This window comes from Panulirus ornatus, chromosome 19 (genome assembly GCF_036320965.1).
Source record: "Panulirus ornatus isolate Po-2019 chromosome 19, ASM3632096v1, whole genome shotgun sequence".
Classification (NCBI taxonomy): domain Eukaryota; kingdom Metazoa; phylum Arthropoda; class Malacostraca; order Decapoda; family Palinuridae; genus Panulirus; species Panulirus ornatus.
In genome coordinates, this window is record NC_092242.1 from 6,442,147 (window position 1) to 6,466,938 (window position 24,792).

At 36.6% G+C, this 24,792-nt stretch overlaps 2 protein-coding genes across 2 annotated transcripts in view; one reads left to right on the forward strand and one right to left on the reverse strand.

Moving 5' to 3' along the window:
• Window positions 1-237: 237 nt before the first annotated feature.
• On the reverse strand, window positions 238-16,226 carry LOC139755352 (ADP-ribose glycohydrolase OARD1-like). Its single transcript, XM_071673523.1, has 5 exons — window positions 16,099-16,226; window positions 14,715-14,795; window positions 12,058-12,225; window positions 11,185-11,289; window positions 238-4,739 (listed from the first exon to the last, which is right to left on the reverse strand). Exons 2-5 carry the CDS (start codon window positions 14,772-14,774, stop codon window positions 4,533-4,535), a joined length of 540 nt encoding a protein of 179 aa, XP_071529624.1. The 5' UTR covers window positions 14,775-14,795; window positions 16,099-16,226; the 3' UTR covers window positions 238-4,532.
• A 626-nt stretch (window positions 16,227-16,852) lies between these two features.
• Rubicon (run domain Beclin-1-interacting and cysteine-rich domain-containing protein rubicon) overlaps window positions 16,853-24,792 on the forward strand; it is a 38,189-nt gene continuing 30,249 nt past the window's right edge. Inside the window, exons 1-5 of the mRNA XM_071673525.1 lie at window positions 16,853-17,080; window positions 19,014-19,248; window positions 20,558-20,635; window positions 21,324-21,490; window positions 24,522-24,654. Coding sequence (XP_071529626.1) covers window positions 17,073-17,080; window positions 19,014-19,248; window positions 20,558-20,635; window positions 21,324-21,490; window positions 24,522-24,654 — 621 coding nt within the window. The 5' untranslated portion in view covers window positions 16,853-17,072. The remainder of the gene's footprint in view (window positions 17,081-19,013; window positions 19,249-20,557; window positions 20,636-21,323; window positions 21,491-24,521; window positions 24,655-24,792) is intronic.

A 24,792-nucleotide genomic window follows, 5' to 3' on the forward strand; every position in this document is an offset into this window, starting at 1 on the left:
GTACTACCTTCGAGTAATACATCTTGAAATGGAACCAAGTTTCCCAGCATCCTAGCTGACCGATTGAATGCAGTGATGGTGAACCCTGCCTAAAGTCATAGGGATTGCCTCCCCATTTCTATATTCAGAAAAATTTATACATCTATATGCTAATCATACTGTGCCTACTTTATACCAATATATTACTTTGTCTTAGTAAAACAGCATAAATACATGATATGAATCCATACACTCACACTGGTATAAGCATCTATTTACATGCTGGTGAGGAAAAGTACATGTGCAAGAGAACTCACTGGCTATCATTAAGGAACTAAAAGTTAACTGTGGATAGCAAGCAGGTAAGAGAGCCACAGTGTGGCCCCATTGGGATGTGAGAGTTTAATAGTTAACCTCTTATTCATGTTATATCTCCACAATATATAATATATAACATATTAATGTTCCTGTTTTTCAAAGACTTTAAACCCTCTAGTATTCAAGGTATTAATCCCCATCTACATCCTAACCTATATGGTAGAAGAGGGCTGGTACAAAAGCTCTAATATGACTGTCATCTCTGTGACATTGAGATAAATACCTGGAGCCAAAATCACATTTCTAACAGCCAAACTGTTCAGTTTAGGATTCCTCTCACTTAATTATCCTGAGGTATACTGGGAGAATAAAAATATAACTTGTAGACCTCTAACATATTTGATGCTTTGTGCCATAAGTTTGCTTATAAACAAACTTAGGAGCTTCTGGCTGACAAGACTCTCCAGCAACATGATAACTGCAGAAGCCAAGTGATGTTACACTACATCAGAATAATCGTAACCACCATTACATTGTTCAAGAGTTTAACTCCAAATTTGTAACACTGGTGACTGTGTTTACACCAGCATTAGCCTGTTATTAAATGTTCATATTATGCACTTGAAGGAGTTAGAATAAACATTCAGTTTGATTAGGTACAAGGTGGAATGATGTAAGTTATTGGTGGTGGGAATAGTGATATCACATTGTTGATGTGTATTAGAACCAGAACAGTCATTAACAGGGGTGGCATGATCACCATTAATACTTATACATAAAACTGACAAAATATTGCCAATTTGCAGGGAAACCATTCTCCAAAATCAATTTCCAGGAAAAATGCATGTCTGTATGCAATTGATCCACTCCTTGGAAATGGGAAGAGTTAATGATAAAAGATTGATAGGAAAGTAATATTTTGTTTTTACTTTAAATGAAATCAATAATTTTCTTACTTAATCTATCTACTTTGGGTTTAAATGAATGCTGAGAGCTTAGAGTCCTTTGTTGCCATGAAGCTCTGAGATAATATAGTTCACAGGGACAGTCTATGCTATACTCAACAAAAATAACAGTGCATAAGTAGTTTTTCAGTATGCATTCCAAATGCTGATTATCAAGAGATCCAAAATATTTGTGTAAATCCAAATGTGTAAAGTGCCATGACCATTTTGTTTGGAAATGATTCTGCAAACATCACCCATGTGGTAAGAGTGAACTGATGTATCTGGACAACTACAGATGGAACTTAGAAACACTCTGAAAGATAACCATTATTCTGTCTGAAATAGTGCTATCAGTTTAGCATGAGAAACACTAATTCTGCTGAATATAATCACGTATGCACCCATTTTTGTTAATACATGAATTATTCTGACATAGTATTCACTATCACAACAAGTACATTAGAGAGAGAGGGAGAACTTTTGGTGCACACATACTAAAAAAGAAAGCTTGGCACTTTTCATATTCCTACCAAAATATACAAATCAACTCTCAGTGATACTCTGATGATTTGTTTCTGTGTATGACTTCAACTATGACAACATTAGTCCAGATGAAGGAAGCAGCAATGCTTTCATTATGAACATTAAGTCAACACAGTTACATTTGTGTATTTCTGGATTCTAGCTTGGATAAGAATGAAATGTATGGGAAAGGTTTTGAGGAAAAGAAAGACATGCCTTTCTCATAACCCTCCTATCAAAGTTGGTATCTCAGAGCTAAAAAAACATAATTTCATTAGTCAAAGAATACTTAAAAACTTATGAACTGTGGCCAATTATAGCAAATCCTCCAGTTAACAATATTCCAAGCATCAAACTTTTTATTTAAAAAAAAGGTTATTAGAAGAAGATTCAAACACTCCTAATTTGAGAGTGAAGCTCCCACTGAAAGTACATCAGTTTTTCAGTGTGTAGCAAAGAATTTCACATTTCCATAAATTAATAAATAATATACACACAATCAACCTAAGGAATGTAAGTCTGACAAACAATATAAAAGACTATTATATGGAATTTTAAGACCAACAGCTAGAGCCAAGATGCTGGGCATCTGTTACTATATATATATGTCTAAATGACGACCAGTAATACACTACATACAATGATATTGCTATGTTCTGTTTTGCTATGAAAATAACAATATTGATCTACATGCAAAAACAATCTTTTCAAAGCATGTGAAATATACTCTTGTGCCTTGGTATGCAATATGTAAATGACTTCTGTCTAAAATATATACTTAAATACAGCAAAAACAGGCAATATTATCAAGCCCTGTATTAAGCCTCCTGTTAGTGACCGATGTTCTGAACTGTCCAGCATATACTTTGCCAAGCATATACTTCCAATACTGATTACATACCACAGATTATATACAGAAATCTAAATTGAAAAATTACATTCAAAGATCATTTAATGAGTCATATAATCACATCAGTAAAATCTGACATCATAAATCAAATTAAGCAAATTTTTAACAATGAGGAAAGATATGCAACGTGACTCAAGAAAAGAGCTTAACATATACCTTTTCCCTCAGATATATCACTGACTGGAGGATTTATTGAATGTAAAAATATAAATACATTAGGTTAATCCTAGCTAGAATTACAGAATTCGTATCAATAACTTTTCCCTTTAGCAGTCTTCCCTTGGAACCATGTCTTTTCAGATATATATGTGGAAGTAACCATCAATAACTAATCTCTGCACAGCTAAACCTAGCCAAATCACCAAATTCATGTAGGAATTAGCAACTGACAAGAAAACCCTCTCACGGTTGTTTGCTATTTCAAACTTCAAGTACCTGCTTATCAAAATCCCTCATCACAAAAATTCAATAACCACATTTGTGTATTATTCCTAATCATTTCAATGACTGTATAAAAAATAACTACACTAACCAGAGCTGCCTCTCTGTACTGACGTGATTTCCAGCCAGCAAATTTACATAAACCTAACAACGATAAATTTTTCAATGCTTAATCATCTGTGATATTACACTGAAACAAATTAATCCAATTGATGCTGTTTTAAATATTACTCACAAGAAATCATTGGGAATGTACATGTTTCTTTTAAATCTTATATCTGCATATTATTTTCCATTGCAACTCTGTGAGAATTTCTAAACCAGCTTCCAAATTGTTACTGTGTTACCCAATACTGTGCAGCAAAAAACATTACTTAAATATTGTGGAACTACAAGTTTTCAGCTCTACGATGTCAACTTACTATTTATACTTTGGTAATTTTTAACCACTTTACTTGTTACAAAAACTTCAGAGAAGTCACAGTACAAAAGTGCCCAGCACTTTTCAGCGTCTCAAACAGTACCTGACTAAGCAGCAGTCAGCCACAATTATCTGTGTTCAATGGTAAGCGTAACATGCGAAGTATTAGGTAGCAGAGCACCAGGTGGGTCCTTATTCTAAGCTCAGGTAAAAAACACCTTAGCAGTTCTAAAGAAATTTACAAGTGGGATTTAATGACCATTTTATACCAAAAATAACATCTGTACTGAAACACTAACATTTCGGAAAACTGAATTTAGTGAAAAACAAGATTTTGTCATAAATCCCTTGACATGGAACACCCACTGTAGAAAATAACAGAAGGGTTGTTAACTATATGCTCAGACACTTTACCAGCCTTTGCATTATCTAGCATTAATGTAAATGTGTAAATATTCTGAAAATTCCATTTACTCCAAATATCTAACCACATAAAATTCTTTTGCAAACACTTTATACATTCTGTGCAATGTTTTCACACCCAACTATCACTGTGCATCTCCCACTATACTGGACATTAGGTTTCAAAACTCTTTCATATATTAGAACAGCTTCCCTTACATGAAGAAATATCTCTGACTTTTAGGTGATGACATTCATACCTCTTTCATGATAACTTATCCCATATAATACTGAAGGAACCAATATGTACCCACTGGAGGGATAAGTTTTCCATAGATCAATATAAATGATCAACTGTATGTGACTCTATGAGCCTTACTCTTAAGCTTATTATAAAATAATTTTCCCAGGTTCTGTCATGGGTTTATAAAACTGTGAAAGCTTGTATGTGCACATCACAAATGGCCTCAAATATGCCCACTAGTGATAGCTGAGTACACAGCCCTGACATGTACATACCAAATGCAAACACATGCATGTACAAGCTTATACAATAGCTTCTTCAGGTGCCTAAAAAGTTATGTATAAAACCTCAGATAGAGTAAACAGATATCTTAATATCTGTATCTTTAAAGACATCAGTGAGGATTTCTCGGACACGATCCCATACCAGACCATCACGTCCACAGCCAATGCGAGGCATGGCAATGGCACCAACATTGTGCTGTAAGGAATGACGCTTCATTGCTTGTAATGATGAACGTACACTTAAATAGGTGGGCTTGTGCCAGTATCTCTCCTGAAAATCAAAGAACGTACACTTAAATAGGAGGGCTTGTCCCAGTATCTCTTCTGAAAATCAAAGAAAAGTCTTAGTTTCCTTCATATTTTAATGTTTAGGAATGCTAATCAAAACATGGGAAATCAAATGATATCCAAAAAACTACATCTCAGGCTTTGAGTTAATTCAATGACCAATCTTGGTCTTGGCATATCAACAGACAAAACGTCTTATGAAAATCAACAACATACTGTTTGAGCTATAAATCAAGTATAAATTCTTTTATGAAATTATAGATTTGTTAACACATACATTTTTCTGTATAATGTGTTATGAACACTCAAACTTGTACTTGATTACAGTAACTGGCAATGAAAATCTACATGTTAACATTACATGAAAAGTTGCCACCAATCACCAAACAGGCAGTTCCCTATACAGGCTGAACCTCTTTAATTTAGCAACCTTGGAACCTGGCCATTATTGTACCAAAGAAAATGCCAGAAGAAGAACGTGACCCCTAAGGGAACCCCCATGCAAACATATGCCTGACCCCTAGTCTTGCCAGCTCATTCCACATACATACTGCTGTGTTATCAAAGGGGAAACAAAGCTTCAAACAGGAAATAATACAACCATTAATGCTTCCAAACAAGATTTTTTTTTGTTACATCAGATTACATTAGAATTACCCCCAGATAGAGACTCCTCAATATCTTGGGCATTGGTTTTTGTGGCATATGACACCAATGCACAGCACATTCATCAGCATTATACACTTCTCCTGGGTCTTCGTTTTCTGCTGCCACTAGCTGTGCAAATTCATCCACAAACTCTGTCGCTGCTTTGTGACAAGCAGTTCATATAACGAACAACCACAGGTTGGTTGTTGGCTTGGGATGACTCTTGTTACTATTGCTGTTTTACTGTTATCATCAAGGCAGCCATCCCATGCTGCATCTGTCCCAGCTAGGCAGCCAGCTTGTACACTTTCTCTTGGCCAGTACATATTGCTGTTGGTTGTTTAATAGAGAATTGGCATTTTTATCAATTCTTTTGATATGACCTTACACTACAAGCTTCCATGTCAACACTACAAGCTTCCGTGTCAGCACTATGCTTTTTCCTGCACACACTATGTATTGAAATTCCATGTCTCCAATTAAACTTGTGTAACCATCTTTGCTAATATTCACAATCATAGTCTAGCTTTGGTTCTCTATGAAAAACTTTGGCCTGCTCGATAAGCATCTCCCCAGAAATGCTTACATCTTTATAAAAGCGCTATTGAACTCTGTACTCCTGCATCCATTAAAAGTCTTCTGAATCTTTAAACTTTTCTGGCTTTCATTTTCAGTAAAAATCTGAATGTTAGAAATTAGCTCAGCTGCAGTGTAACAGATTTTGATGCCTTAGCGCTGCAAACAGTGCTACCCTGGTGGCAGATCAACAAACTAATGACAGCAGATTCAAAATGTGCCAGAACATGGGAGTTACTAGACTAAAGAGTGCCAGATTAAAAAGGTACAACTGGTACTACAATTTACCCCTGGTTACCCTACTAATGTTACCATAATCAATGTTAGCAACTAATGATACAACTTCTATTATAACTAATACCATCATCTTAAGATAACCTTGTCAAATGGAGAAGACTGACAAGATATCTCAATACATCTGGCTTTTTTTTTCATACTTGATTGCTGTTTCCCACATTAGTGAGGTAGTGGCAGCAAATAGACGAAAAAAAGACACATCCATTCTCACACATATATATACATACATATATGTATAAACACGTGCACATATTCATACTTGCTTGCCTTCATCCATTCCCAGTGCCACCCCACCCACAGGAAAGAGCATCCCCACCCCCTGGCTCAGCAGGGCAGTGCCAGGAAACAGACAAAGAATGGTCACATCTGCTCACATCCATACATTAGCTCATGAAAGAGAGTCTTGCTTCATCTCCAAGTGATTTTCTAAATCACCATTAAACTTGAATTACTTGAATTGTAACCAAATGGGAAAACAGTCTGAAAGGAAGTGAGCTATCCCCTCACACTTACAAATGTTAAAAATGATCTAGAGAAATCACAATGAGCAGTATACCATATGGTTTGTGAATGAGCTTACTTGCTAAGGAAAGGAAGGATCTGTATTCATTTCTGTCTATTCGATGATATCCTGCCAACCAGAAATAATCACGGTTCTTGATTGAGGCTGTTATATTAGTAAAAGTGGAATTAACAGGCATCTATTCCATGGTTAAATGGCGATTTGTAGCTAGTATCAGCAAAAGAGGTTTACTATATGCTTTAATTCATAATGTCTGGTGACTACACTCTTCCAATTACCTGGAAAAGTTTAGCAATAATAATGTCAAAGTTCCTTACCGTGAATACTCCGATTGTCACCTTAGAGTCTTTTCCTTCGTAAACAACAGGTCAAGTTCCTTTGTTCTTTTCTCATACAGTTTGTTTCTTAGTCCTGGTAGTAATCTTGTAACCCTTTTCTAAACTCTTTGAATTGTATATTGGTCCCTTTGAGAATTTAGAGAAAAAACCTGTACAGCATACTCAAGATCTAATGTTATGAGAGATTTTGAGGGTTAGCATGGTTTCTGATTTGTAGTAAATGTTTCCAGCAACAAATCTTAACACATTTCTTGCTTTCTGAGTAACAGCTACACTTTGTTTAGCAGACTTCATATCATGCATTAATAATTCTTGATAATTATCAACATTTTATTTTTGTATCGATGATAAATCTAAAGACTGAAAGTTAAGTCTACATTTATAACATTTACCTTCATTACAAAAGTAACCAAGCTGGAACTGTGCCTTGTAATACACAACACATTACAATTAAGACTGGATGTTTTTGTCTAAAAGTACTTGTCTTCTTACAGCTAATCAGTCTTTCATCTTACATTTTTATATATCAATATTATATTTCATAATACATAATATTCTTCCATACAGGGCTTTATCAAAGGACTAAGTAACTGACATCAAATGTTATCTTTGCAAACCAGTTGATACATATTTCATTTAATGATAATAGTAATTATGGCATACATAAGGTGGGAAGTGGGCTGGTGAGAAAAGGTAGTGAGATGTGGGATGACAAAGTAAAGTTGCTAGAGAAAGAGAAAAGAGAGGTGTATGAGTGGAGCTTACAGAGGAGTGCAAATGATGGGGAGATGTACAAGAGAAAGCAACAGGTCAAGAGGAAGGTGTATGGGTTGAAAAAAGGGGAAAATGAGGCTTGAGGTGGGCCATTATCAGTAAATTTCTGGAAGAATGAGATGTTTCGGAAGGTTAATAAAGTGAGAAAAACTAGAGAACAAATTGGAACATCAGTGAAAGGGGCAAATGAGGAAGTAGTAACAGGTAGGAATGAGACATGGAGACGGAATGAGTATTCTGAAAGACTGTTGAATGTGTCTGAGAATAGGGTGTTTGCACTAGGAGGTATGCAAAGTGAGAGAGTCATGGAAAGTGGTTTGAAGAAAGAAAAGGTGATGAAAGCCTAGCATAAGATGAAATAAGGAAAGGCAACTGGAGTGGATGGTATTGCTAATGTATTTTTAAGGTCTTGACTGTGTTGTTGACTGGTTAGTTTGGATTTTCAATGAGGTGCCTGAGGATTGGCAGAATGCACATACAATGCCACCATATAAAGGCAAAAAGGACATAGGTGAGTGTTTGAACCAGAGAGGTGTAAGTCTGTTGAGCGTACCTGTTAAGTTGTACGTGAGAATGGTGATTGAAAGGGTGAAGGCATGTACAGATCATCAGACTGGGGAAGAACGACATGATCTCAGGAGTGGTAGAGGATGTGTGGATCAACTGTTTGCTCCAAAGAATGTATGTGGATCTGGGGAAAGCATATGATAATGTTGATAGAGATACCTTGGGAAGGTCTTGTGAATATAAGGTATAGGAGGAAACCTACTGGAAGCAGATAAGTTTTTATCAAGGGTGTAAAGGATGTGTAAGAGCTGCAGGAGAAAAGAGTGAGTAGTTCCAGGTGAACATTGGTCTGTGGCAGGGGTGTGTAATATCACCAAGGCTGTCCAATTTATTCATGTATGGGCAGGTGAGAGAGGTAAATGCAAGGGTCTTGGACAAAAGGGCAAGCATGCAGTCTTTAGTAGGTGAGGGGAGCCAGTAAGTAAGTCAGTTTTTATTTGCTGATGACTGGTGGCAGATTTGAAAGAGAAACTATGGATGTTGATGAATGAGTCTAGGAATGTGTGTGAAAGGAGGAAGTTAAGAGTAAATGGGAATAAAAGCAAAGTTATAAGGTTTAGAAGGGCAAAGGAACAGGTTGATTGGTCAGTGAGTTTAAACGGAGAAAAATTGGAGGAAGTGAAGTGTTTCAGATGCCTGGAAAAGGAAGTGAATCATGGGGTGGGTAAGGAGGCGACGGTTGTGGGAGCACTGAGGAATGTGTGGAAAGAGAGGTATTATCTAGGAGGGCTAAAATGGGTATGCTTGAAGGTATTGCAGTCCCAACAATGCTGTAGGGAAGTGAGACATAGACTATGGATAAGGATGTGTGGAGGATAAAGATGTTGGAAATGAAATGTTTGAGGACAGTATGTGGTGTGAAGCAATTTGATCAAGTAACATAAGATCAGGTAGGTAGTAGATGGAGGGCAGACACCTAGTGGTGTGAGGCAATTTGATCAAATAAGTAACAAAAGAGCAGGTAAGTAGTAGTTGGAGGACAGCTACCTACCAGAGAGGTATATTACTATTACCACCCAACTGGGTAGTGAGCCAGCTCAGATCCTCCTTTGAGTATATGCTAAATATGTTAATTTGTGAATTTTTGCAATCTTGTTCATTCAAAATTTGCCTCAGTAATAATATAACTGGTTTTGCTATTGCTGCTTTTGTCTTTTTGAGGAATATGGTTAAGATTCCCAATGGTCTTATAGGTGAATTTTCTCTGAGCAAGTCAATCACTTTAATTATATAATATTCTGATATTTCAATATCTATTCACCATATTGGTTGAATGGTTCATCTTCAAATTTCTCCATACAGTTTGAGCTGAATACTGATCTATTACATATTTCAATCAACATCAAGCATACTTCCATGGAATCATTCATACATCTATCTCCTACCTTAAGTGGTCCAATCTCTGTTTTCTTGTTTTTGCTTAGTTCATGAATGTAACTAGTAACTTTAGATTCCCTTCCACTGTTCTGAATAACTTTTTCAACATTCACTTTTTTTTTTGTTCTCTTCTATGGATTTTCAATATCTGCAATCTTTATTTTCTTATCCAATGCTCTCATTCTTGTTTCTTTAATTACCCTCTTTTTCTTTTTCCCTGCCTTTCTTCTATTCATCCACACTTTTCTGTCCCTAGGTATTTTCCATACAATAATACTTGTCATGTTTATCTTCCACATCTGTTTAATGATTATATGGTCAAATTTCTCACAGTATAATTTTGTATTTACCACCAGGTAATTTTCTCTGACAACCTCAATCCAATTTGTGCTTTCAATTTTCTCAAAATCTTTTTCCAGTCTGATCTGCAATGGTGAAAATTTATATCACTCAGCCTATAGTCTTTTATTACTGTCATCGTACTGTGTTCACAATCATTCACTTGAGAGAGAGAGAGAGAGAGAGAGAGAGAGAGAGAGAGAGAGAGAGAGAGAGAGAGAGAGAGAGAGAGCCTGCTCATCTGAGAGAAAATGAGGTTCGAACTTGGTACTGTATTTAAAACCTCTTCTCCTTTGCCTAGAGATTAGCATGCATATTCATGGCACTCATGGTGTAAGGAATAGTTGCTACTAATGAAAATCATTAAAGTCGTAAATGCTACAAAAAATGGAGCACTGAGTGCAGCATATATGTAAACAAAACATAGCAAGGGATGAAAAATGGGAGTACTGTATTCAAATGCTCAGGAGGAGTATATGAATTAATGAAATATTACAGAAATTTTTATGGGTTTTACCAGATTTTTATTAGAGTAACTGTAAGAAGAAGAGAACAAAAAAGGGAACATTAGAGAAAGGAGCAGATGGAGAAGTAGCAATAGGCAACAAAAAAAAAAAATAAAAAGGATATGAAGAGAGTATACTAAAGGATTGTTGAATGTAGTAGATGACAGGGTGGCAAATGTGGGTGTTTGGAGTATGGTGGTGGGAGGAGTGAGAGTCATGGCGAATGGCTTGGTGAAAAGGGAGGATGTGTCGAAAGCTTTGCATGACGTGTAGCAAACCAGCTGGAACAGATAGGACTAAATTTCATTTCATTAAGAAAAAAGGTGATAGTTTTATGATTGGTCAGCATCAGGCTATGGAGGAGCAATGTGGTTTCAGGACTGGTGTTTGCTCTGAAGATGCTGTGTGGCTATGAAACATCACCAGCCACTAAGTGAGGACTTGGTGTACTGCTATTCTTTCATTCATTTAAAGAAAACATACCTTAGTAACTAGAGCATACACATATTTCTGGCCACGTTTCAGGACGGCAACATCACCTGGCTTCTTGCCTTGATCTGTTAACTCCTGTACACCACCAAATTTAGCCTGAAAGAAAACAAAAATTGGATACAACTGACACAATGTCTTTAAATAAATGCTTTTGCCTTAGAAAATAGGACATTTTCAAAAAGACAGTCAGTATTACTACTCCAAGATATCTCATGCACTATTAGAAAGACATTATAAACATAATCTCATGCTAACATATGACTATAAAGAAGAGTCAACACTTTTTTACCTTTACACAAATGTTAAGAAATAAAGAAGACAATCAAACAGGAAAATGGAAAGTGCTAGATACCCCAAAACCTCACTTAATAAAATCTCTTGAGTCTTTCTGGGTCTCTCACTGGCCCTTCCTCACTCCACTCTCAACATGTTGATCCTATTAATCAGTCACTACTCATCCTGTCCATATGTTTGAACCATTGCAGCATGCTCTAGTAATCTCTCTTAATCAAGGAGTGCTTACTACAACAACTCTCTTACACAGTCATTGCATACATGAGCAATCTGCCTCACTCCTTGTGTTCACAGACAATTCAAACCCAACATGGTCATCCTTTTGCTTTCTTTTGATTTTAGGGTCAACAGTTCATATCTGTACAAGACCATTAGGATTAATATACTTTCAAACATGCCTAATGTGAAAGATCATAAATTACCAAAATCTTTGGGAGGGAAGTTACATCTAACAACAAAATGGGTGTTACTTTATTGTAGTACTCTCTTTTTCACACAAACACTGATCTTATCTCTTGTTTGGTACGGATAATGGAAATTCCCTCTCGAAGTATAGCAGACAATACTAACCTTAAAGACATAAGCGATACCCTTACCCATGCGTATATCTTGTGATATGCAATGGGCAAGAGAAGTTCCATCAGGACATGTAAATAGATCTCCACGTACTTCTGTAATTGCAAATCCTTCACTGCGGACATGGTTCCCTTTGGATTTCTTAATATCTCCATTTGCATCCTGCAAAACATGAATTTGTAAATTTCATATTACATATCTACTTTGACACATTACAAAGGGGAAAGAGACAAAAAATACACACCTGTCTAAGAGCACCTTGGATGAAATTTTGTTTGTGGCAGGGCTATCTTGGGTTCATTTGTAAATGCTTCAACTTATTTGTCCAATCATCATCGAAAGATTTCAGCACTAAGATTTTAAATACTTCTAATCTCACTGAACTAAACATGAGTCATTCCAACATTCTTGTTGGACTCCTGAACATGTTTATTTCATGCCTTTTTGATATATTTCATGAAATTCCCAAAATTATTGCCTCTGTTTCATCAAATTTGTTATGCTTTAGTCATTTGATGTTTTCTTTAATTCTATCTGTTTACTGTCATGGATGGATCATATCTTTCTTTGCTTTCTAGAATGTTAAGTTCAAGTTCTTTCAATCTTTTGAGATAGTTCATGTGTCCTTAAACACACACCCAAATATTCATACCTGCTTGCCTTCATTCATTCCTGTTGCTCCCCTGCCCCACAGGAAACAGCCTCACTAGCCCCTGCTTCAGCAAAGTAATGCCAAGAAAATAGACAAAAAAGGCCACATTTGTTCATACTCAGTCTCTAGCTGTCATGTGTAATGCACCAAAACCACAGCTCCCTATCCATATTCAGGCCCCACAGACCTTTCCATGGTTTATCCCAGATGCTTCACATGCCCTGGTTGAGTCCAATGACAACACGTCAACCCCTGTATACCACATCACTGCAATTCACTCTACTCCATGCATGCCTCTCACCCTCCTGTATGCTCAGGCCCCAATTGCTCAAAATCCTTTTCACTCCATCCTTCCACCTCCAATTTGATCTCCCGCTTTCACCCTCCTGCATGTTCAGGCCCCAATCGCTCAAAATCTTTTTCACTCCATCCCTCCACCTCCAATTTGGTCTCCCACTTCTCCTCGTTCCCTCCACCTCTGACACATATATCCTCTTTGTCAATCTCTCCATGTGACTCCATGTGACCAAACCATTTCAATACACCCTCTTTTGCTCTCTCAACCACACTCTTTTTATTACCAGACATCTCTCTTACCATTTCATTACTTACTCGATCAAACCATCTCACACCACATATTGTCCTCAAACATCTCATTTCCAATACATTCACCCTCCTCCACATAACTCTATCTATAGCCAATGCCTCACATCCATATAACATTGTTGGAACCACTATTCCTTCAAACATACCCACTTTTGCTCTCCGAGATAATGTTCTTGCCTTCCACACATTCTTCAATGCTCCCAGAACTTTCGCCCCCTCCCCTACCCTGTATGTATATATATATATATATATATATATATATATATATATATATATATATATATATATATATATATATATATATCTTTCATTTCTTTCATACTATTCGCCATTTCCCGCATTAGCAAGGTAGCATCAACAACAGAGGACTGGACCTTTGAGGGAATATCCTCACCTGGCCCCCTTCTTTGTTCCTTCTTTTGGAAAATTAAAAAAAAACAAAGAGGGGAGGATTTCCAGCTCCCTGCTCCCTTCCCTTTTAGTCGCCTTCTACAATACGCAGGGAATACGTGGGAAGTATTCTTTCTCCCCTATCCCCAGGGATATATGTATATGCCCATACATGCACATATACATACATATACATTTCATCAGATACATACATATACATAAACAGACATATACATATATACACATGTACACATTCATACTTGCTGCCTTCATCCATTCCTTGTTGCCACCCCATCACACAGGAAACAGCATTCACTCATCTATACTTATTCAAGGACTTCTTTCTAAGAGAGAGTCTTGGTGTTACCCAGGATCTCTTTCCATAGGCTCCCACAGCCCAAAGCTGCATACAAGAGGACTTCATACTGTAAACTGCAAGAGGTCATGTTTAAAGAGATTGAAGGGAGATGTAGAAAGAACTGATGTCAGAGTAAACTACTGAAGAGATTAATAGTTATTGAGGTGAAGCCCTAATGAATGATTTTGGCTTAGTGGCAAGCTATGAAGTTGACCTACCACTTGTTTCACTGTTATGGAGGGTGGCGTCAATAATCTTTTGTGTGACAGTTTTGGGAATGGTACTATGCTCCTAAGTTTCCAAGAATCTGGAATTCTGTTGTGAAGCCAGGAGTGACTAAAGATACCTGTAAGGACTTGGATTGCAAATGGGCCAAATAGAAGTCTGATATGTTTTAGGACCTGTTAAAAGAGAGGTCCTTGTGGCTTTAATTGCATTTCAAGCCTCAGTGGGAGTGAAGGGTGAACATAACATGACTATTACATCACACAATTCACAGCAGAGCCAAAACTGCTGCACTGTATGAAACATAATTACATAATTACAAAATCTCTCCATTGGCATCATTTTATCCAAAAATTAAAGTAGTGCAAACCACACCTATTCTCATTATGTAAAATCAAACGTGGTAGGTCAAGTACTCACAAAGTTTTCTGTAATTTCTTCCGTCATTTTTCTTTTGGGAGTGATCAGGTATTTGTCCATTGCCACATTCACACACGTGACCTGAAAATCATTAATATTCTAAAAAAGCTGCTGTATCCTTACTGTATATCTAATCCTTAAAGAGGTAATTATAATATTCATGTCTAAAAATATAATACTCCTGATATCTTCAAAAGAACTAGCATTTGTTGAATCATTTCATCATCAACATCAGCAATAATACTTACTTGTAACTGTCCAAACAACTCATTTACTTTCTTCCATGGAGTTCGTGTAATTACCTATTTTCAAAAGTAAACTACAGTACTAGAAAACATATTCAAAGATGACACCATCCATCCACTGCCTTTTAATTTAGACATGCATATGTTGGATGAAATGTTCACATGATCAAAATTTTCATGGTTCTCAATGGCAAGTTAAATGCTCATGGATATTAAAGAGTGCATACATATCAATAAGTGAGCTGCACCTTGTTTCCTACATTTTAACAAAAAGAATCACAATGCCATTTCTTTTCATCCACTTGGTGCAGCTATACTAGCAAGGGTGCTTTCAAGGTGAACTTCTTCATAGTGTTCCCATCTATATGTTCATTAAACAATTTGGTACTTATTTTGTAATAAGTTCACTGTAAGGCATTACATTCACTTTTGGGTCAAGTGTTAAGAGAACAGTCATCACTATACTTATAAAAGAAATACTGGTAACTAGATAAATTCATGGACTTTCATGTGAGAATGATAAAAAAAATTCGTCTGTCTGCACACTTCTGATGTAGTCTGTACCAAATGGATGACAGTGGATGATAATAATACTAATACATCTGTAATATATCAATGACTATTAGGTACATCTCTGAGCCTTGGGAAAGGCAGGTTTGATTTCCACAGGTCCTATTCATTCTTATCTATATTATTCTTTAAATTTTCATGATCTAACTCTACAATTTCCCTCTCCTTCAATACCTTGACCATCTTGGGGAAACTTACCATAAAACTGTTGAGCCTACCGCAGAGTAAACTCCCAATGTTTTTATCGAGTTTTCCTGACAAAATTGGTCATGATTCTCGTCAATCAACGTACGTCAATACTGCCGTGATCCTTAAATACACTCTTCCTAAGTTTGGAATATCAACCAAAGTTCCTATTCATATTCAGACTTACTCAAGCAAAAGAATAAGTGCGGTTGTCAATCCTATGAGGTAAGTAGTTACAGGGAGCCGCTGGACAGAAGCACTCATGTTTCAAGTGATTTAACTTGTTTTCCCCTTAAACATCAGCGATTCCTGTAGTGGCTATAGAAAAAAATACCTGTTCCTATTCAAAATCTACAGAAATTGTGAAGAATTTAAGTACTTACAGAGAAAATTCAAGCTGAATTTGAGACACGCCGTTCACATTTGTTTACATCCTTCAGCTGTGGTGACGAGTCGCATTCGAGAATCGAGCATATACTTAAAGTTGTCCTTAGCAGTGTGGTTGGTACTTCTCTAAATATACTTTATTGTGTGACATACAGATGTAAGTGTATTGTGTTATACAAAATAACCGTAAGGGGCTGTAAGGTGAAAAATGTGAGCTCCTTTCGTTCTGTCTTTATTGAAAATTAATAACATTACGTTTTACTCATCACTGGGTTATAAACAGGGCTATGCCTTCTTATCTTTAATGTATTTGTCAAATAATCAGTATATTCAACTAAATGTAGACATGAGGAAATACGTGGACCATTCCGGAAATAATACTACAGTATCACTCTGAAAGTGTCTTTATTCAGTTATTGCTGTAGAACTTCCTTGTTATATAGTTATTTCAAATACATTTTATGGAGAAAACGAGGGGGAAATGAAGATTATCTTCAACATAAAGCTAATGAAAAGTGATTATAAAAGATACTTGTCTCTGTGTCTATAAATTGAATTTGTTTGCATCATAAGGATGTAGTTATTGGCGAGGAATTTTTTTCCATAAATACACATTCTAATTATCTTTTTTCATGATTCCTGCTTCATAAGCTACGATTTGAGACGAAATATTATTATAATAACAAACGTTAATTTTCCTAATGATTTAAAGAAAGATAAAGTAGTACTCGAATGTGATGACGAAACTGTGTAAAAAGCGACCAAACAACAAACATGATCAGCTGACTGGGGAAGACGAGTGCCAGTACATATACCATGCACAAGGTCTCTTACGCCCTCACCCACTAAAATATCCAGCAACGAAGGGCGGATGCGACAATGGAAGATATATAATCTAAGAGTGCAATACATTATAAAAAAGGAGGAAGAAAAATACGAATGAGCGAAAAAGTAAATATGTATACACTCCATGAAATAGTAAGTTGACTAGATATATATTGGTTGGTTTTCATTACGGATAGATGTGTATCAATATGATGAGGGACACCTGTGTAAAGGGTTTGTTGAGAGTGTATTGGTAGTTTACAAGTTTAGTCACGCATTGGAACTTGGTTATTGTTCAACAATGCAAGTGTAGTCTTGGGAGTATATTATTATTGTTATGGAGCGTATTTTGTTTTAAGAATATGCATAATTATTCCAGGAGCAAGTACCATGAAAGGGTCCTGGTGTTACATTGGACGTCTTTCTAAAGGTTCCTGTTGTCTTAGATTGCTACTTCCAGTAGCAGGGAAATGTAGACTTTTATAGAGGAAAATTATTTGATGAGACTATACTCACCCCCAGTGATACAGCCTTGTCCAGTGTGACTTCACTCATGGTGTAATCTCTTGTAGGTGAACCTTGTAACACATGGTGGGTGATACTGAATGTTATACAGGTACTTGTATTCTTTGAGTTAGCTTGGGTGTTGGGAGTGGCCAGTGCACTACCACCTGAGCCCTCCCTCTCACTGGTGGCATAGTTTTACAGTGAAGTGTAGTCAGAGGAGTATGCCTTAAATTTGCAGGGGTCATAGGAGGGGGCCATTACTCTACTACCTGACCCCTTCCTCTCACTGGCAGCAGAGTCACACAGGGTAAATATAGGAAATCCTCTTGGATATGGTCCTTATCCAAGTTCCCTCCCTTATAAAGCATTGCCTTTAAAGAAGTGTGGTGTTGTTGGAAAGAATAATTTCATCATAATCTCATTTTCTTATAATGATTAGCTCTTCAAATTGATTTACATTGCAGTCTTAATTGATGTTTGTTACAAGTTTTATTCGCCCTCCATTTCATTCATTCACATGCTGTCTATCTGAGGATTTTGTTGTTTTCATTATCTTACTTTTATTAAGTTTAATTCAACTGTAGGAGAACCCTCATTCTGTCGATGTGTTTAGATATCTTTAACTGCAAAAGAAAAGATAACTGCTTCAAGAGTTTTATAGCCAGTTGATTATGACACATTCTTTGGTGAGTTATTAGAGCATTTTCTGTCAGCTTTGAGCAAAGTATGGTGTGATGTTTAGTGTCCAGATATTGTAACGATGGTCTTACTGGAGCTGTCCATTTTTAAGTATGGGAGATGCACAGAGTATATGATAAGGTTCTTTATTGATAGATTAATTCCATGAAATGTAATTGCATCATTATAAGTGGTGTACCAAGCATTGCTAACAACATAGAGTAATTATACAGTGTATTGTTTAATATTAGTAAGGCAATAGTGGTATTAGTATTGAATTTCTGAAGTACATGAGACACTTGTAAAAGATAACAGATCCCATGAAAGCCAAATATAACATTCTGAGCACTTACGATTTATCATAATATTTAGTATTTTAGTCACTCTTAGTCTCAGGCATTGCACCAACTCCTGACGAATGTCAACAAACAGTAGACAGATGAATAAGTCTGTAGCAGGGAGAATTATAAGGTATCCAGGCTGCACTTAAATAGGTAAGTAAACCCAAAAACAAATTTATAATCTACTCTGATGACCAGAATATGCTCCAAGCTAGATATGTTATGCTCCAGTACATCCCATAATCCAAAAAGTCCAAGTGTGGATCATTAGAATCCACTGAAAGTTTGAGTGCAGGATATGTAATTCTATAAAAGCCGTTTTAAGTTTTATATATTTGTATACCTCAAAGTTAGAGCATACATGAAACACCAAAAACTAGGTCTTATTGTTGTTGATATGTTATTACTTTTTTATGACCCAATTTTATACCATAGTGTGTTGATATTTATTTTCAGGAAAAATTATGTAAGGAATGTGTTTTAATATGATTTTTTTTTTAAGACTACTTACTAGTATTGTTGATTCCTTATATGAATGTATTTTTTTTTATGCTTGGCAGTGAACTGGAACTACACCAGACAATGACAGAGTCTGTTAAAGCTGCTAAGGATCTTCCTTGCAACAAGGATACCAGTAAAGCATTGAAGTCAAAGAAAGAAGAATCTGCAAGAACACTTGATAATACAACTGAAAGAAGGAATATTAATGCAAGTGCTGAAGTTGAGTTGCTGTTGTCAGGGTTGGTTACCACAGTTGGAGCTGTTCTTACTTCAAGACCAACTCATGTGTGGCAGGTAAAGTTGCAAGTGATTCAGTTTATTGTTAGACTTTATCAGGCCATTAATTCCATGTTCTCCTGCAGATCACAGGAAATTCCATTTTTTTAAATCTTTAATTTTTTTATATTAAGCCAAAATCTTCAAGTGCCTTTCTTAGTGCTTAACTGTGAGATATGTTTCTTGAATAGTAGAATTTGATTAAATGGAGACCACTCATTTAGTTTATTATTAGCATGGTTTAAGTTCAGACACTAGATACAGTGAAGGATTGGAAAAGTTTATATTGAGAAGGAATTTATTGATATAGTTAGACATATCACTGAAGTTGCCTGGAGTTTAGGAGAATTGGGATGCAGTAAGAATTTAGAAAGTGTCCTGTATATAAATTAGAAGGCTAAAGGTAATGTGGAAGCACAAAATGAAGAAACACATGTGAGAGTGACATGTTCATGGAAGAATCTGGAGGTGTATGAATATTCTCATAACTAGAGTTGGGTCTGCCTGAGACATTTTGCTGTATAACCAGTGGCATTTAAGGTTGAGGTGAATGGTTTTGGGCATCTTTATATATGAACAACCCTAAGAATTTGTTTTTCTCTCATTCTTCCTGTCCTGGGAGCTCCTTCCTTTTTGCACTCAGGAATCTGGCCATGACCACAGGGTGGGACCACAGGTCATAAAGTGTAGTGATTCTGTAATTTTCTCTTTTGGTTAGAAACACAGATGGTAAGATAGCCACTGCTTTAAAGAACTTCCAGATTTCTGACTTTGATGATATTGGATAGTCTTTTCTGTTTAGAGAAAATAGGCTGAAAAATTGAGGCAGTTAGCAAGCAGAAGGGAGCAGCTACAGTAATGCTGAATTTATTATGATGATTTGAAATGTACATCTAGAGCTTCAGAGGCTGATTTGCTGAAGGAGAGAAAAACGTTTTGTGAGGGTTACATATTTAAGTATGTTGCTATGTGATTTCCAAGTACCGTGTAATTTGATTTAAAAATTTCAAGTTGCTTTAAAAGTTTGATTAAGTATCTCCTTTAAAAACACAGTGACATGGTAATAAGACTTCTCTCAGGCATCATTCATACCTAGGATTTTTACTGTATTTTACATTCAGGAGTTGACTAAACCCAACATCAAGGTAGGTTCAAAGAGTATAGCTTGTTAATGTATGATTACAGCTGTCCAAATATTCATATTTTAGCTATGATTGAGCTGAAGTCTTGTTCAGGGTACTGCTTACTCCTGCTGTTTAAGAAACTGCTAAGAATAAATAGTAGTATTTCAAAATTCTCTAGTTTTCAAACAGCTTTATTGTGACAGGTGTATGGAGGCTTCCAGCGTATATATGAGGCTGTTCATCATATTTTCTGCCATGGCTGCAAACATTCAGACATACAAGTAAGTTTTAGTGTTCTAATTTTTATTTTTGATGGAGTACTTCATGTCAGTGATAGTTACATCAGTAAACACTCAACGCCACATAATCTGAAGAGCTTTGTCAAGGATTATAAAAAAATGTAGAAAATGTGTGTGAATCACTCATGATTCAATGTATGAATTATGTTATAATTTAGAGAATCACATCCATTACTACTCATTATTTATATCTTTCAGATTGTGGTTAAAGAATAGATTATTATTATTATTATTTTTTTTTTTTTTTTTTTTTATACCTCGTCGCTGTCTCCCGCGTTTGCGAGGTAGCGCAAGGAAACAGACGAAAGAAATGGCCCAACCCCCCCCATACACATGTACATACATACGTCCACACACGCAAATATACATTATATTATTATTATTATTATTATTACAATTGATCGCTGTTTCCCACATCAGCAAGGTAGTGCCAGGAAACAGACGAAGAAAGACCCATCCACTCTCATGATTATTCATACATTTATGGTTATGAACAGGTTAATGGAAGTAACTGTTTTAAGGTGATTTTGAGATAACATTCATTTCTTGCTTATAGTGTACTGAGTTTAAAATATTTCTTACATGGTATTGTACAGAGTGTAAAATGAAGATGTCAATTAGTAAGTTGGGCTTATAATGTCATTCCGTCAAGATATGTTTTATCATGCAGGGTAATGCAGATTTGTGGCCATTTGTGGTTGGCCTTCGGGTTCTCAGCCCAGCACTTGGACCTTGCGTAAAAATGACAACAGCTCCTCAGCCTGCTGATGATTGGATTCGTGTATCTTTGGAGAAACTTCAGCTTGCAGCCAAAGTTGCTGCTCTCACATCTGACAGGTAATCAGCATGCACAGAATTTTTCAATGAACCTTGATTTATTTGTGCATGGTTCATATTTATTTAGAAAGAATTCTGTTTTCTTCTTAATTGAACTTAGTATTCTAAAATGTGTTAGCTGAGTGGTTGAACGATCAGTCTTGGATTTCAAAGATCTTGGACATAAGCCATGAGGAGCAGCAGTCTGTTAATGGGCAGAGAACTTTCCAGCATATGCCGCCTTGGTGTAATGGATATTGTTTTATTTAAGATTAAACATTGGCCATGAGCTGCATTTCCTCTGTTAAAGACTGTATGAATATCTTCCAATGCAGGTCACAAAAAAGCTAGAGTAAAGAGGAGAGCTATGCATGTGTGTTTTTACAGCATATGGCTTCCACTTTTTTAGCTGCAATGTAATTAGAACTCTGAATGGTACTTAGAGTTAGCCAAAGTGGATCAAGGTAGTTGACAGAAGATTCATATCTGTAATATTTCAGACAAAAGACTGTCAAACGATTGTTGACTGTTCTCGGTAAAGGATCATTCTCTTCATTGCAAAAGTTTTCCTGCAGTCATTACATTGTCATATTAAAGGCACTGATTGTTATCTATGGCTCTTAAGAGTTTTACTGACCTTTGTATTCACAAACATATATTTTTGTGTCCTGTCCGAAAGTAACAAAGCAAAGATATTCATTGAAAATCCATCAAAAAGAAAGTCAGACATCCTAAAATAGTGATTTCCTATTCATTTGATTACAGCAACTTAGAAATCTGTTTATCATATGGTTAGCTTCTATTATTTATCTGAGAAGGGCACTTATTTCCTCACCCAGTTAGTATTAAGCTCATAGATGGTAGCTTGCTTTGACAGATGTAGCTAAATTGTTTGGTCATTCAGATTCACAAGCTTCTTTATCTGGCCTTCAACCTCACTAGATTTGAAGTTTGGATCATTTTGAGCATTTTAATGGCTGGAAATAGTCCATTGAACACTTCCTCATCTATGTGGCCCTCTCCTTCCCTGACCCCTATCCCTTACCTCCCCTTCTCTCCTCTCACCCATATGGGTCCCTCAGCTCAATCTCCACCTTCTGTACAGCCCACATCCCCAGATTCTCACCCTGCATGGTCCTATCCTCCCTTAATACCACCCATAGAACTTACCTCCCCTCCTTTATGTGCCCCACCCTTTGCACAGGCATCCTATCCCTACTCACTTCTTGCAGTGCCCTCCTTTCTGGGACCTCAACCCCTGTATGATCTTCCCCTCCTCAGATACCCACCCCTTCCCTGATCCCTTCTCCTTGCACTGCCTTCTCCTCTCCAGCCCCAATTCAGTAGTGGCCTATATGGTCACAGTGGTCTTGGTGGCCTGCACCATTACTATCTGATCACAGTGATCTTGGTGGCCTGTCTAGTTTTATGAGAAGTACTTCTCCCCTATCCCTGGGGATAGGGGAGAAAGAATACTTCCCATGTATTCCCTGCGTGTCGTAGAAGGTGACTAAAAGGGAAGGGAGCAGGGGGCTGGAAATCTTTCCCTCTCTTTTTTTTTTTTTCAAAGGAAGGAACAGAGAAGGGGGCCGGGTGAGGATGTTTCATCAGGGGCCCAGTCCTCTTTTCTTAACGCTGCCTCGCTGAGGCGGGAAGTGGCGAATAGTATAAAAGAAAAGAAAGAGAGACTTCACCTGAAAAGTGTTTGGATTGTGCACTCAAAATTCAAGAAAATCTGTAATGCCATTTCATAGTTGATACTTTCAGTCTTTAGATGATCATGCCATTGCTTCATGATGGTAATATTTAATCTATCCCTGAATTTCACATAAAAGCTAAGGTAACATAAGTTTCACATAACAGGTAAGGTAACACCAGGAGGGAATTACTAATATTAAAAGTCCCCTATTTACTCATTTTGGTCTCAGTAGAAGGAACTAGTTGTGCTTATGTTCCTTGTGATGAGAGATGATTATATGTTTTTGACATATGTGAAAGGATGCGAATTTTAGAATAAAATTCATTCATTTATAGCTTAACCTTGAATCCTTTCAGTGTTAGATCAAGATATTTTAATGATCCATTATTATGTCATGTGAAAACAATACAAGTTTTCCTGTAGACTGTTGCACAGCTGTTGTAGGAATTTCCTGTTGCTAAAGTCAATAAGTATCTGCTCTTATCTAGTATCCATATGGCTTCTTGGTAGCAGAGGTGCTGCTAATCTAGTTTGTAAGATTATAGGATCCAGGATGTCAGAGGTAGTGTATTTATCCATCATTTACAAAAATTAGCAGCCTAATTTCTTGCAAGTTAAGGCACATCTGCCTACTGACTGTGGGTCTAATTATCCCCACCTATAAGGTGGATATTTAGTTATGATAATGATAGTAGGTGAAAACTGCATCAGAGTCAACCATATTTTAACATTCTTTTGATGATATTAGTGTGAATAGCACTTCTGAAAAAGAGGAGAAACATGACTGTGACTGCAAAGCAGTTTTATATAAAAATGAGTTCCACAAGTCTATCTTTCTTTGTAAATATTTCATCATCTTAACTGGAGCTACAATAGCCATTATGTTGCACAATCATTCCTGTCTATTATTATTTTCCTCCTTGAGTAGTTAGCATTAGGCACTGCACTGTACTAGTTAAGGATTTTCCACATCTTTTGTATTTTGCTACAGCTTATGCTTGTGATTGCGGTCCATATGTGGGTATGTCTTGGTACTGTATACAAATATAAAATTCCCACAATTGCTACTTCATATTAAAGTAATGGGTGTTACCAGATTCCACCTACAAGTGGAACAGCAGATGTCTATATTTGTTACTGGTAGCGAAAAGTCACCTTTAACAAGGATGTATCATTGTCAGTATTCTAGAAGTAGTAGTTTTGTCAAAGAACTTTATACTTCAGAAGAGTCAGTCATTTCCATGCTACTGATTGTAGCACAGCCTTGAAGCTACAGGTGCCATGTAAAAGGGATCATATAGTTATGGAAAAATTATTAAGGTAAGCTTCTGATGCCCAGAGTTTATTTTGCAGAGACCATGTTCAGAAGCATTATCATCCATGGGCATTGATGAACTCACACGAGCATGTTTCAGCTGTCATAACCTGCCTTCGAGCTCTTGAAGAAAACTCTCAAGCTCTTTTGGCTGACATAAACCCAGAGTTGGTAAGTATAATCCATTTCACAAAAGAAATACCTTTCTTTCATACTATTTTGCCATTTCCCACATTAATGAGGTAGCACCAGCAACAAATGAGGAAAAGGCCTCAGTTGCTCACACTCCAGACGCTTTACATGCCCTGG

Excerpts from the sequence above, each read along its gene's own strand:
- LOC139755352 (XM_071673523.1), bottom strand. The coding sequence starts at position 14,774 with ATGGACAAATACCTGATCACTCCCAAAAGAAAAATGACGGAAGAAATT. Across the intron at positions 11,290-12,057 it reads GTATCGCTTATGTCTTTAAG|GCTAAATTTGGTGGTGTACA; the intron begins GTTAGTATTGTC and ends GTTTTCTTTCAG. Across the intron at positions 4,740-11,184 it reads TGTATGCTCTAGTTACTAAG|GAGAGATACTGGCACAAGCC; the intron begins GTATGTTTTCTT and ends TTTGATTTTCAG.